The 14,419-nt window shown below is 38.0% G+C and overlaps 1 protein-coding gene across 4 annotated transcripts in view; it reads right to left on the bottom strand.

Annotated features, from left to right (window-relative positions):
• The window catches only part of LOC113118745 (SH2 domain-containing adapter protein F-like), an 87,648-nt gene that overhangs the window by 58,225 nt on the left and 15,004 nt on the right, over window positions 1–14,419 (bottom strand). For all 4 annotated transcript variants that reach the window (XR_003294364.1, XM_026288161.1, XM_026288159.1 and 1 more), the window contains exon 2: window positions 14,100–14,232. Coding sequence is in view for 3 of the 4 variants with exons in the window: in XM_026288161.1 (XP_026143946.1) it covers window positions 14,100–14,232 (133 nt within the window). In the remaining variant the exon portion in view is untranslated. The remainder of the gene's footprint in view (window positions 1–14,099; window positions 14,233–14,419) is intronic.

Here is a 14,419-nt window from a genome sequence, read left to right as displayed (position 1 = left end):
TTACTACTTTAGTGTTCACCAGCCATGTTTTTTAAACTTTATGAAAAGGCTTAAGATAGAGCCCTGAGGTACACCATAAGAACAGAAGGCAAGAGCTTTGTTTTCACTGCTTGTGTATTGTTCTGTGACAGGTTCAGTTAAAATGGTTTAAAGTTAAACACTAAAAAACTTGACCTGTTGATGAACAGCAACCCATGACAGAGACAAAATTATAACATTTTGAACATGACACACCAAATGAGGTGAAATAAGATACCATTACAATGCCAGGGGGAATGGTTTTCATCCACTAAGCATATCACTCTTGATTGCCAACAGCGCTCTGCATAATTACTCCCTTACTCATAAACGAAAATGTCCCTTACATAATCTCCCCTGGTCTATGAGGGCATTAACTGTGGTTTCTGAATATGCAAAGTAAGTTTGTGGCCAGCCAAAAGATTGATTAGTTAATTGGGAAATGCTCAAATGTTTCACAGAAAGCGCATTTTGTATATCATAATAATTGCTTACAACTTAATCAGTTTATACAGTATTTTTAAGAAAACTGAATTGCAAGAAATGGTTGAAAAGACAATCATCTTTCTTTGCTGTCCTCTTAATAATAAAATTACAAATTAAAACATTTAAAATGTAAATGGAATAAAACAATACACAATAAAAAAGCATCAAATACAAAAAGTTTTAAACAGATTAGCATGCAAATATATAAAATCTTTTTTTTTTCAAACTTTAACCAGGTGATTTAAAAAAAGTGTGTATTAAAAAAAATCTAAACAATTAAAATAAGGTATCTAGAACACACTGTTTTTTGTAGTGCCCACAATGACATTGCTGTAATATGCTGTATTAATGAATACCGGCACATAGACACACATTCACATACAGTACTTAAGCTCTCTCTGGAGTAACTATATGCTATTAGCTCTACTGACTTACCAAATCTCTTTTTCAGGCAAATATAAAATACATAAAATCCTATTGTACTAGCCCAGTATCAACAAAATAAAACATCAGCAATGTGCTTATGTCCTTCTCTCTGAGGTGGCTTTGTTATTTTAATTATTTACAATGTCTCTTGGGAGCAGTGTTGACTCAGGATGAAGGATCATTGTAATTCTAATGGCTCTTCCTTAAGCAAAATGCCAACACAGGGGAACGGCCCACCTGGGGCGGTTCAAGACAGGTCTTTAGTGCTTATATGAAGCCATTTGGTGGTAAGAGCTCCGATAAAGATAGTCCCTAGAGAGTTCTATAAAGCCCCTCTATAGGCACCAATACTACGACAGCAATTATGCAGATTCCCACTAGTGTCAGTTACAAAATGTAATGTCAGCTAAAAAAAAATAAAAAATTAAATGCATGAACCTTTTTCAGTTAATCATTAAAAAATATAATAATAGTATTTCTCAATCACTGGGTCTGTGAAAAAGTGAGTCCACATACAATATAACTGACCTGGGCACTTTAAATTGTACATGCATAAAGAGGAAACAATTGACAAAATCACCATAAGGCTTAATCCATTTCAAGATATTGGAGGAAACAACCGTTGAAAGCATGATAAAACAACATTTCCATAAACACACATAACAAAAAATAAGTTTTGTGATTTCTCAGTCCTTGTTTTGTCATTGGGTGTGTATAGATTAATTTGAAGCATGACAGTGATGAAGAGGCCGGCTCTGGAAGGAAGGGGCAATTACTTCATCCCGCCGCTCCCCTTCCTTCATAAGGCAAACCTGGCTCAGAGTCAGACTCTTCCAGGATGGATGCAGTAATAGCATTTCTAAAAGCAAATAAAAGAGGAGGCTCATCCATCTACCCATTCCCTCTCTCTTTCCCTCTACTTCTCTTTCTCTTTCTCATGTAATCGCATTAGATGAGGGGCTTTTACCACCACCTGCTCAATGCAATAAAGCAGACGTCAATGCTCTCTGCACTCCGTCTACTTTTTAGTCTCTCTGCTCAAGTTCACATTGAACAGGCATGCAACAAACACACACACACACACACACACACACACTTACAGTACTTTAGCAGTGCCAGACTACAACTAACCACTATACAACCAAGAAAAATCAACTTTAACGCTATTCAAGAACAAGTGGCATAATGCAAATCTCAAGCGGCTCTCCTGCGAACTGTTATACAGATCCTGCACTCACGTTTCGACGCATCTGCTGCTCTGATGTGGAGAGACACATACAATATAATTGGCTAATAAGACTCTAAGGGGACTTAGGATTAAATTAGGCTAAAACAAAACACAGCGGACACACCGTATATATTTTACATATTTTTTCTTGTTTTTATTCAATCAAAGACTGTGTGGGAAACATGCATGCCTTGATTATTTAACAATATTAGTTTTTAGTTCTTAAAATGCATAAATATCCAAAAATATCAAATAACATTAAGGGACCTATTTTAAAGTTTAAAGTACGCACGGTGCTTTACACGTTATATACACTCCAGAGAGAGCTTTATATATATTTAATTAGCCTACAAAAAATCTTATGCATTGCAATCCTCTAATTTTTTATATTTGCCATGTTTTTTGTGCTGCTATGTGTCCCTGTCTGTCCCATAAGGAGCGTTGTGGACCCGCCTATACTAACATGATCTTTAAATAACAAAGAAAAAACATTGCGCCAGACTTTAGACCAGGTTTGAGTTGGTCTATGCGCAGTCTATTTTCAGCTCCTTAAAATAACAATGCACCAGCAATGCACCTGAACACACCTCTTTATTAGACCAGCACGCCCATGGGCGCAAAAATGATAGCAAATGCATTTGCTAATTAAACGATGGGGTGCTGGACGGAAAAATGCGAACAAGGTTGGTCTAAAACTAGCAAACACACTTGCATTGTGCATTATGTCACATGGCGTCGGGTGTATGATAGGGCCCTAAATGTTTGGAAAAATGAATTACTATTTGTTTTGCAGATACTGTGATACACTACTATACAAAAGTTCTAGTCAAAATCTATAGCAGTTTCCACAAAAATATCAGGCATCAAACATTTTCAACATCGATAATAATCAGAAGATCATGTGACACCGAAGACTGGAGGAGCAGCGGAGCATCACAGAAATAAATTACACTTTAACAGAGAATTGCATAAAATCTGAATTATTCCAAATGTCTGGGTGGCAGTGTATTTTCTATAATGCCCAGCTCTGAGTTGTCTGAGCCAAAGGCTGGTCAGACTCGGGCCAAGCGTGTGGGTGGAGGTGACTGATCAGAGACGGGTGTTCACACAAGGCTTCAATCTGTTCAGAGCGGAGCAGCTGTTCTCCGAACAGTCCGTGTCAGAAAGAGCCCATTGTAGACCACAACGTGAAACAACACCCTCCGCGTTCAGAGACGCACCAGAATCTTGTACTTCGGCCAAAAGTGCTTCTCCCATGGAGTTCCATGGAAAATATACACGGGTACAACTTGGACACCATATGCTAGTGTGGACGCCCAAGAGCCGAGCACCCACAATGCAACACGGCAGGAAACTACAGTCCCATAGTGACCCCATCATGGTGACCCGTGTGCCGCCGCCAGAGTCCCCTGGGAAGTGTTGATGGAGTTTCCCTTTCCTGCCAATAAAGCTGCCCTCTGACGACATGATCGCCAGCATGAACTCTACATGAACACATTTCAGCAAACTTCAGCCGAACTGGGCCACAAACAACAACACTGTAAAAGGATCTTATGAACATGTTTAAAGTGTTGTCTAAATGCCTATATAGCACAGGCACATTTTCAGCAAAACAGTACACAAAAAGAAGTTTAAAACAACTAATTGATTTTCTCTTCCAGTCTCATTTTTCTCTTCCAATATCTGTCAGCGATGGTTCATCATGCTGTTATTAGTAATCTCAGTGACAAACGACACTGAGCGTTCCTCCAGAGATGATCAATCTTATTATAAAATAATTGCATTTCCTCTTCATGACTCTCAATTATGAACAAGGAGCCTCGGGTCTTCATCGAGGAGCCGATGAAGGTTTGAATGCTGGAGATAAGGAGACTTTTATTCCCACTGACATTGTGAGTGACAGCAGTAAAAGTTCATATGGAGATAATGAATTGGAGCGCTTCTGTTTTCTCAACACTCCTGAAACCTGTGTGACTCTACAGCTGGAAACCAATCTTACAGGAAAGAAAGAAAGTCTTGTTCTGTCCTGTAGAGCATTTAAACCTATTATATAATATATCAGTTCAGTGCTGGATACTAATGGTCAATGCAGCTACAGGAACACATTGAACAAAGCAGCGATGCATGAGAATAGGATTGTGTTCAGGCCTGGTATGAGGAAGAACTCATGATGATTACATTAATGCACTTGAATATTCTCTCAAAAGACAAACACAAACCAAGCAGTTTGTCAGTTTGTCATTCCTTCCTAGGACAAAATAAATAAATAAAATGCTAATGTTTTTTTCCTCTCCTCGCATTGCCTGAGAGTAGAAGATAAGTACAAATAAATCCAGAGCAAGATCAACAGAGCAGCAAATCAATAGTGTTTCTATTTTTAAAGCAGTTATCTTCAGCAGGTCTTCAGCTGTAGTGAAGCAGTTTAAATAGAAACCAGACCAGACCAGACCAGACCGGCAGAAATACTCCTCAAGATGCACCAGACTAAAATCAACCTCCATTAAAGAGAGCAAGAGACTGTACTCCTGGACTTCTCCCAGTACAGATTCACTAACAATGCTCAGGATTCGATTCAGAAGCCTAATAGAGACATTTTATCCCGGACCGCTGTCCCACCCCGACTCCAGACCAAAACCATCCTGTAAATCACATAAAGCTGAAAATCAATACGCTCAGTCAATTACACAGATGCAGCCAATCCAGAGACGCACTGGATCTGGACGACCCATCACTGTCCAATCATACAGCACTCAACCCATTAGATATATACACACAGATCACATTAATAGCACCATCAATACTTAATCAAGGACGCCTTTGTCTCTCAGTCACAGAACAATGTTCAACAAAAACACTGCACTCGTCTGTGATTCAACAAATAGACTCCCATATGGTCATCACAAGTCATGTATCAAAAAACAGCCAAAAAAAAAACACAAAACCTCAACCAAACACAAAAAGCACAAACAATAATACTCTCATCTTCTCAGTGTAATTGGGGCCCTATGAAATCTGTTTGAAACAGTTTTTTATATAAGAAAACATTGGTAATCACATGAATGCAAGAAAATAAAAAAACTAAAAAGAGTTAAAGTAATAATTTAAAGTGCGATGAAATCTAATGAAATGTGAACACTTTCTTCCTTTTATTTCTTTTGGCAAACAAAGTGCTGCATAACAGATTTACAGTTAAAACTCGGACGAAACAAAAATTGTGTGATATTCCCTACAAAAATAGTGGTTTATAAACCAATTTCAGATGTAGATTCTATTGCAGGAATACGTTTGTCATAATTTCTTCAAGTTAAGCTCAGCTTCTCTGTTGGTGTTCGTGTTGAAGATGCTTTAGTTTAGTGTGTGTTTGATAGTAGTTTTGTTTACAGCTGCTGAGGTGACTCTAGATCAGCTCTGGAGATGAAGTTTGTGTGTCCATGTCCTCAGATGAGCGTCACGCGTGTTTCCTTACGTTTAGAGCAAAGTCACACACGCACAACATACTAGAGCATGCAGCCTGTGTTATTTCAGTAGGGACTGAATTAATAAATAACTGAACAGAAACAAGCATGAACTAATGAGCGAGAGAAGCCCTACAGGACGACTAATTACTCTGAGTTCAGCACGTTTACAGAGACGGTTGTTTCACCACCGTGACACTAATGGCCCTTCAGAGAGATATCCAGAGCGTTTATTTGAGACAGAGACACTGAGACTCTGTGTGCTCATGAGACTTAATACAGGTGGGAAAAGGAAAGAATATAAATGTTTTCATTCAGCTGGAAAAATTGCTCCATTTTCCTGGGAGTCTGAATTTAAGCGCTGGAGTCTGGAGACACAGCACAGAGAAGGTCAGCTCTGAATAAATGCCACGTTTATATGTGTGTGGGAGGAAAACAGCACACAAATCTGAATAAAACAAACTCTAAAGAGCACAGAGCATCACCGCAGCCATGATGACCGCAGTCTACTACAGAAATGAAGTGTGTGTGTGTGTGTGTGTGTGTGTGTGTGTCTGGTATTCATCAACACTTTAACAGAGATTCACAGAGAAAACATATTTGAAATTATAATTATATTTAAAAAATATATATTTTTTTCTTTAAATAAAATGCAGCCTTGGTGAGCAGAAGAGACATTCAGAACATTAAAAAAAAATTTTTTTTGTAATATTTTACAAAAATAAAACCCCAACAAAAAACAGCCTACACCTAAGCCCAGCCTGATGTGGTCTGGAGGTTTTATGGGGTTTGGGAGCCTAGTTTAATCTGGGTTTCACTTACTCTGTGTCACAACTGAGTTCATGCTACTAGCACAGAACGAGGTAAATAAAGATCCAAACATCTCTAAAACCACTGCTTTCGGTGATTCTTCATCTGGACTGAACAGAGAGGTGTGCTTCAGGATTAAAGTGGATGCTGGTTTACTGATCCGTGTAATCCAGCAGAGACCGTCAGATCCCGAGCGTTTACTGTCAAGTGCTGGCCGACTGAAGAACACAGATCCCATTCACTGAAAACCTGCTCAAGATCTTTCTAACACCGCAATGCTAACTCAACATTAACAGAGCTGTATTTATCAGCTATTCAATGGGCTATTAAATACACCTGAACCAGCATAGGATGGTTTTTAACTGATTTAATGAACAGACAAGTTTATTTGTTCAGCAGAGAACCGTTACACAGAACTGGAAAGTGATTCATTTTACTGTAATGATTCATTTGGATGGAACAAACATGGAGAACAAAAACAACTCACTGTCTCCAGAGTGTGTAAATACTGCTTGTATTCAATGTTTTCAAGTCAGTAATAAAAAATAGACAAGAGTGTTGTTATTTTTGTAGGTTATATTTATCATTATTAGGTGCTTACATTTGATTCAGTGGCTCCCAATGAGATCTGCACTGCTTTTGAGCCAGATATGTTAGAATAAATGTGGGTTAAATACATTTAAAGTTTTCAAAAGGGTAGTTTAACCATATTTTGCTCACCAAACTACTCCTTATTTCAAGTATTCCCCAACAGAACTGAATGATCTGACATTCACCACACCGAAAGTCTCAATGTTAGAGTAATCTCCCAAATTAGACAGAGGAAACACAATTGGGTCATTCCTGGCTAAAATTTTTCTGAAGACAGACAGATATGTATAGTGATGAAAGCCGAAATATTAAATATTGTGGATGAATATTGACTGAGGAAACAACTATTTTGTAGAAGGGAGTCAGATGGCAGTTTTCACCTGAGATTCAGAGCCATGTTACAGGTTAAAAATGACTTCAGAAAGATGGCAGCATCATTATTTTAATTTTACAGAGAGATTGATAGGTCTGTTAGTAAAAGCTGTGGACTTTAGCCATCTTTGTTGCATTATGTGCCAATGGTGACCATTCAAAAATGGGGAAACAGCATTTTTCAGGTGTTTTCTCCAAAGTTTGCATGCTTGTAACTCAAGAAGTATTAAATATATCTTAACGCCTTTTCAGATACTGGGTCGTAACAAACTTCCATTTTGGCATCTTCATTTTAAAGGCTCTATATGGTTCGGTCACAGAGATACTGGAACTTCAATATTGCTCCAGGAGTAAACTGTTCAAATGTCCACATTTTTAGTGCCCAAAAACCAAATGTGGGTCAGTTTGCAAAAATATGATACTTATTTTCTTTTAAAGAGGAATTGCTGAAGAGCACATCAATGCTGAAACTAGATGGAACTCGTTTACAAACAACTGTTTTGAACACACCGGTCTGAGTGCCATAAATGCAGAAGAAAAAAAAAAAATATATATATATATATACGGTATATATATATATATATATATATTCGCAAAATCAAAAATTTGAGATGAGGAAGTTTTTGAAATTTGGTCGATTTGACATGGAATGACCCAATTAGCTGCATAATTTGACTGGAAAGCTTCTCTGAGGTCCTCCCGTGTCCCCAGCAGGAGAAGGAATGAAACGGGGAGAGGAGGAGGACAGGAAGGAAGGACACCAGATTATGTTCTTCAGACAAGAGCCTGGAAGTGTGCAGACTCACTCTACAGCCAACATGACAGAAATGAATAGAGTCATAAAGATCTAACTCAATCCACACTCGCAGACGTGAGCCATGTGTGTCTGGCTCCTGCCCCGGATCATGAGGATGAGGAGGAAGACGATGATGTCAGAAATGTCACTGATGATGTGATACCTTCTAAAACCATCCATTTCATCTCTTCATAAATAATTGTGAACACAACAGGTTTTATATGGCTCGTCTATTAACTGATACAACTGTATTAGAACACATTATATAAGAGTTACAGACCTCTAATCTAATAGGTCAAGACCTAAGATAATAATAATAATAAATAAAACACTTTCTATTGAAAACAACAAACATGGTTTTAGGGGTTTTTGGTCACTTTTCATATGGTCAGGCTGGGAGGCCCTATGAAATCATTTTCATTTTTATTTTTTCAAATTATGTTTGTTTATTCTTTTTTCTCTCGTTTTAGTTTGTTAGTTTGATTGGTTAAATTAAATGTCTAATGCATTGAAATCATGAAACATACAATATTAAAGCAATTTATTAAAAGTTTAACAAAAAAAATCATTTTTAAGGCCCTATGAAATATGCTTTATTTGATAAATTCTGTTATTCATTAATTTTCTGGATTCCATATGTATCTAAATATTTGTATTTTAGTAATATGTGCTAAAGAATGTGCACATTGTGGAACATATTGCCTGTTTAGGGTTAAAGTTTTTTTTTTTTTTTAAGACACTAGTCCACATAGTGTTTTGATGTAAGTGTAATGACCTACTTCTGATGCATCCATCCAAACAAAAGGCAAATTCTGTGACAGTAAATTTCGTTTTTCTGCCTTTCTGTCTGTGTTTTCCACATCATGGATATCACAGGGCCAATTTAAACCAGCTAAGACCAAACAACCTCTTTTTTGGGTTAGCTTAGCCTAACACCTAATCAGAAACACTTGCTACAGTACAATACAAACACATTTAGAGCTCCTTTACAACAACAACACTACACAAGATTATGGCCACAACAACAACTTCAGCATATTTCACTAATACATCACAGATAGGGATAACTATTGTCCAAATGTTATTTGATATGAACTTCTTGTTAATTGTTGTATAAGCGCAATATCACGACCAATGACTAAAATGATGAAGTGAAGGAGGAAAGGTTTGTTCTGGTGTTGGTCATCACATTACAGGAGCGATGCATCACTCTGAGGGGGAGGACTGATACTGACCTAGACCCCGCCTGACGCCCACTATCTGATCACACCAGCATGCACCACCTGCAGGAATGTGTTAACACTTCCACGCTCCGCAGAACAACGGAAGTGTGTCATCACTCCCAAATACCTCCACTGCTGTCTAAACACAGAGTGACATGAGCAGAGATCTGTCTGTACACGCTCTGCTCCACGGCCCTCGGTGAACCTCACAGAACACGCAGCGGCTCGCCTGAGAGTGTGTGTGTGTGTGTGAGAGAGAGTGTGTGTGTGTGAGAGAGTGTGTGTGTCTGTGGCGTGAGTGAGTGGATTAATAAAAGCTCTCTGATAGAGAGACACATCTGCAGGGCACAGGACACAGCATAAACACACACACTGATCTCATTACAACACACACACACACACACACACACACACACACACTTACAGCTCTTTATAGGAAACTTGTATAAAACTGACTGCAGCATCATGCCGTTTCTCCCTCTATAGAAAGAAGCCACTGGCACAGTTCTTAATTTACTGACCCAATCTTTGTCGTTTTTTCTGTTTGACATTCTTGGACAGATACAGAAGAGAAGTCACACTGGTCACAGATCAGAGTTAAACACCAGTCAGTGCACTTTTAGAAATAAAGGTGCTTGAAATGTTCAAGAGATGCCACAGAAGAACCGTGTTGGGTTCCACTAAGAATCATTCAGTCAAAGGTCCTTTAAAGAACCATCTCTGTCTAACCTTTTTATAATCTGAAGAACTTTTGTGAAAGAGAAAGTTCTTAAAGTTAAAGGACTTAACAGTGAGCATGACATTAAAGTTCAAGCCATCTATTTTTGTAAATCAACATATAGATTTTACTGCAAACAATTCATCCATGCATACGTTTAAATTATTATATTTATTACTATTACTTTTTTTTTTTTAATCAAAATGTCACAACTGGATCTCCTGGATAAATCATTATTCAGATTAAACTCCTCATTTTTAATATTCTACATAAATCTACATGCATCCGTCAGAAAGCAGTACACTGAACCCTCACACAATAATCCCTTTTACTCTGATGTACGTCACAATACAGAAGAAAAGATCTGTCACTGCTTCCACTACACTGTGACTGTAAACACGTGACGTGCAACGTGAGCCTATATTATTACACTTGTGTGTTTTCCTCTCAAAATGATATTTTTATGAGTAGCATTTTTAACAATGCAGAAAACAAATTTTCTTTGCTTTTTTTTGATAAAAAAAATAATGGTACTAATGGTATTACTATTATATTATTATTATAGGCAAAGAAACCATTTTTTATGACATTATTAACTGGTATTTTTTACACTGAATGGTAATATTACAGAGGAATGCTGGAACAGTAATGTTAAAATATCCTTCTGCTCGGAGTGAATGGAGTGCATTTTTCTTTTTCTTTTTTTTATGCTTTTCAAGCCCTGGTATGACATATTGTCTGTAAACTGACAGAATAAAAAAAAATAAAAAATAAAAAAACGGTTTTATGTGAAAAGTACCAAAAGCACAAAGCTTATTGCTTTTAATGGGTGGATGGTGCAATACAAATAATGAATGCATTCAGGGACGTGACATATTTTCAAGCATACGGTTCCTGCGAGTAAATGACACAAAGCATGATTTCTGATAATAATCCCACATATATTCAAATCAGATGCCAGGCCACCGTAATTACTCCCAGTGCTCCCAATCCTGGACATTTACATGCACAATATAGACCATCTCAACCTCAACCCCAGTCTTGTAATTTATATGACTTTATTCTCATAATTTTAGATCATCGTATATTTAAAAATCAAACACACATATAACATGTTCAATTAAAATATTAACTGCTCATGCAAGCAGTCACCATTAACCCCTACAGGTACAAACAGAAGTGATGTTTTATCTGTTTGTTTGGTTTTTATTGTATAGTTTGTCTAATTGTATGATATATGGATGAAAATGCTAAAACGAAATACCAGTAGCATAATGGATTCTCTGTTGAACAATACTCTTTAAATAGATGCATTCCCCAAAATAAATAAATAAGTATGCTTTATTTATATATGCACACGCACACACACATAACACTGACACAAAGCAGACTGAAGACACATTCTCACAATTCCACTAAAGCTGCGAGGTGAAATACTGTGTGTGTGAGAGAGAAGTCCTGAGTCAGCAGACGCTGTGAAACTGCAGCTCAGTGTGAGAACGTTCACCGAGGAGCAGAAGAACACAGACTGCCCCCTGCATCACCAGTCTTCCTCGAGCATCCAGTGCATGTGTGTGTGTGGGTGACGAATGACCATGAGTGTGTGTGTGTGTGTGTTTGCCAAGCACAGAGACCTTGGGGATTGTGGGAAAGTTCTGGCAAGGTGAAACGTGTCGCAGAGACGTACGAGCATCACCACACACGAACAATGGAGCTCCTTACTGCCTTCCTGAAACTCCAGACGTGTTTAAACACATCCAGCAGCGCAGTGAAAGTGTGTCTGTTAGTTTAGTGTGAGTGAGTGATTGACAGAAAGAGAAAGGAAGGGGGAAATACAAGAGAAATTACTCGCTTCCTTTAGTTTGGAAGATATTCCACACACAGTGTTGAAGGAAACGGCAAGCACACACACACACATTATGAAGACCAAATGTCCCCACAAGGATAGTAATAGCAGTATTTTTTTTTAAGTCCCCATGAGGAAATAAGCTTATAAATCATATAGAATTAAGTTTTCTGAAAATCTAAAATTGCCTGTGGAGGGTCCCTATAAAACAGGCAAACCCAACAGTTAGTGTGTGTGTGTGTGTATATAATGACATGGGTATGACACAGGTATTACAAGGAGAGGGTTCTTATGAGGACATAAGCCATGTCCCCATTTTTCAAAACACTTATAAATCATACAGAATGAGTTTTTTTGAGAAAGTAAAAATGCACAAAGTTTCCTGTGAGGGTTAGGGTTAGGTGTAGGGTTGGTGAAGGGAGATAGAATATACAGTTTCTACAGAATAACAACCATTACACCTGTGGGATGAACACACTTTAAACAGAAACAAACATGAGTGTTTGCGCATGTGTGTGTGTTTGCACGTGTGTGTGTGTGTAACAGCTGGAAATACTGACGGAGAAACAGCAACACATTCCACACAATCCACAGAGAGAACACACACACACACACACACGCACAGACAGGCAGATCCCATTAAGCATTTATATATTAATTATTTATATATTCATCTCCTGAAGTTTGTCACAAATACACCCAGATCATAGTTAACCCCAAAATCAAAGACTGTGAAGTCTATTTCAGGACCACTGAATTTTTTTAGTTTACAAATCTTGATTTTGAAAATATGATTTATATAAATATTGTAGGGAATGTGCCAGTTTTGCATGCAAGTACAATAAACGTAGTCCCAGTGCTGGACAAAGACAAATCAATCAACACCTTAAAAAATAAATTAAATAAGGACAGCATTAAGACATTAAAGTAATGAGTCAATAATATGCCACTTTCATCTCCCCTTCTGTTTAGAGAGTTATGAAGCACATCCAACATGCATTCATTTATTCATTTATTTCCCCTATGTGTTCTGTGACAGGACAGATGGCCCTGAAGAAAAGATGAATATATGAATAAAAAAAAAAAGGAAAAGAAGGAAAAAAGTCCAACTGGGGAAAAAAATGTAAATGTCCAGCTGTCCTGCTCGGAGGTGATGAGGTGTAATGAAACATCGACCTGGGAGATGATGCTCAGAGCTGATTTAAGAGACGTAAACTAGCTTCTGCAACCCAGAGTCAAACAAACAGAGCCACAATGATTCTAGTGTTGGAGTCACGCTGAGTCAATGATTAAACTGTGAAGTCATCTGTTCAAACTGAGAGACACAGAAACCCAACCGGCTCAAACACTGAAGGTTCCCTGCCCCGATCAATCCAACAGCTCACCCGAAATCTGGCTCTATCTATCAAACATTCACACGCTTGTGCATCTTTAAATACGGTACATCAACATGCAAAAAAATGTTTTGGTAATAAGCATTGTCAGTGGTCAAAAACCAAACGTGGGTCACTTACAGAACTAATAATACAGAATTTACATATATAAGTCAACATTAAGTAACCATTTACTTAATATTAACAAAAACTTTTAAAAATCAACAGTTGTTTTTAACATTAGTCAGTGAACGGTGAATGAACATGAACAAATAATATAAATTTACATACATTAAAAAAGATTCATAGATTAAGTCTATTCTGACCTTGAGAAACAGTTTATCCTGCGTCTGCATGGTCTGTTTGCTGAGTAATTTGGTTGGTTGATCTAAGCTAACAGCTCCAGACTGCAGTGAATCAATGACAGATCGCCTCTCAATAGTTTGAGCCTCCCTGAGAGAACACACACAGCCCCTTCCTCTTCGAAGCCTAGAACAGCGCACACAAACGGCCGACAGCATCCTTGTGCATGCATTCGTATGGTAGTGCCCTTACACATGGACACGAGACCACAGCCCCTGACATATGAAGACTGTTTATGGTAGTTGCACTGTATTTACCAGAACTCTAGACCGCTCACATATTGCTCCCATCTTCATTCAGACAGGCGAGATGGTTTCATCGAGCCATACTCTGCTCACGCTGGGGCAATTGCTGCCACAGACCCATGAATTTTGGAAAAACACCTTCATCTTACCAGCCATCATCTTCTGAGCTTCGTAGGGCTCCATGTAGCCATCGTTCTCCGTGGGCTTTTCTGTGACTGTCTGGGTGCCGCCCTTCTGGTCCGCTGCGTCAAAGGGGTCAGCATAGTCCTCTAGGATGATGAGCTGCAAAACGAGAAGAGAAAAGGTATCATTTAAATTATGGCTGTCAAATTAATTACATCACATGCATTAGGCTGCTTCCAATATCATATTGCTTGTATACAGAATCAGTAAAGATATGTCAATATCAAGGTCTATATCCTTTTAAAGGTCTTTTATAAATTTAACCAAGAAGTGCAATTAAGAGAAT

Source organism: Carassius auratus, chromosome 18 (assembly GCF_003368295.1).
Source record: "Carassius auratus strain Wakin chromosome 18, ASM336829v1, whole genome shotgun sequence".
In the NCBI taxonomy this organism is placed as follows: Eukaryota; Metazoa; Chordata; class Actinopteri; order Cypriniformes; family Cyprinidae; genus Carassius; species Carassius auratus.
The sequence above is the reverse complement of the archived record's forward strand: the minus strand, read 5'-3'. Positions and strand labels throughout refer to the sequence as shown.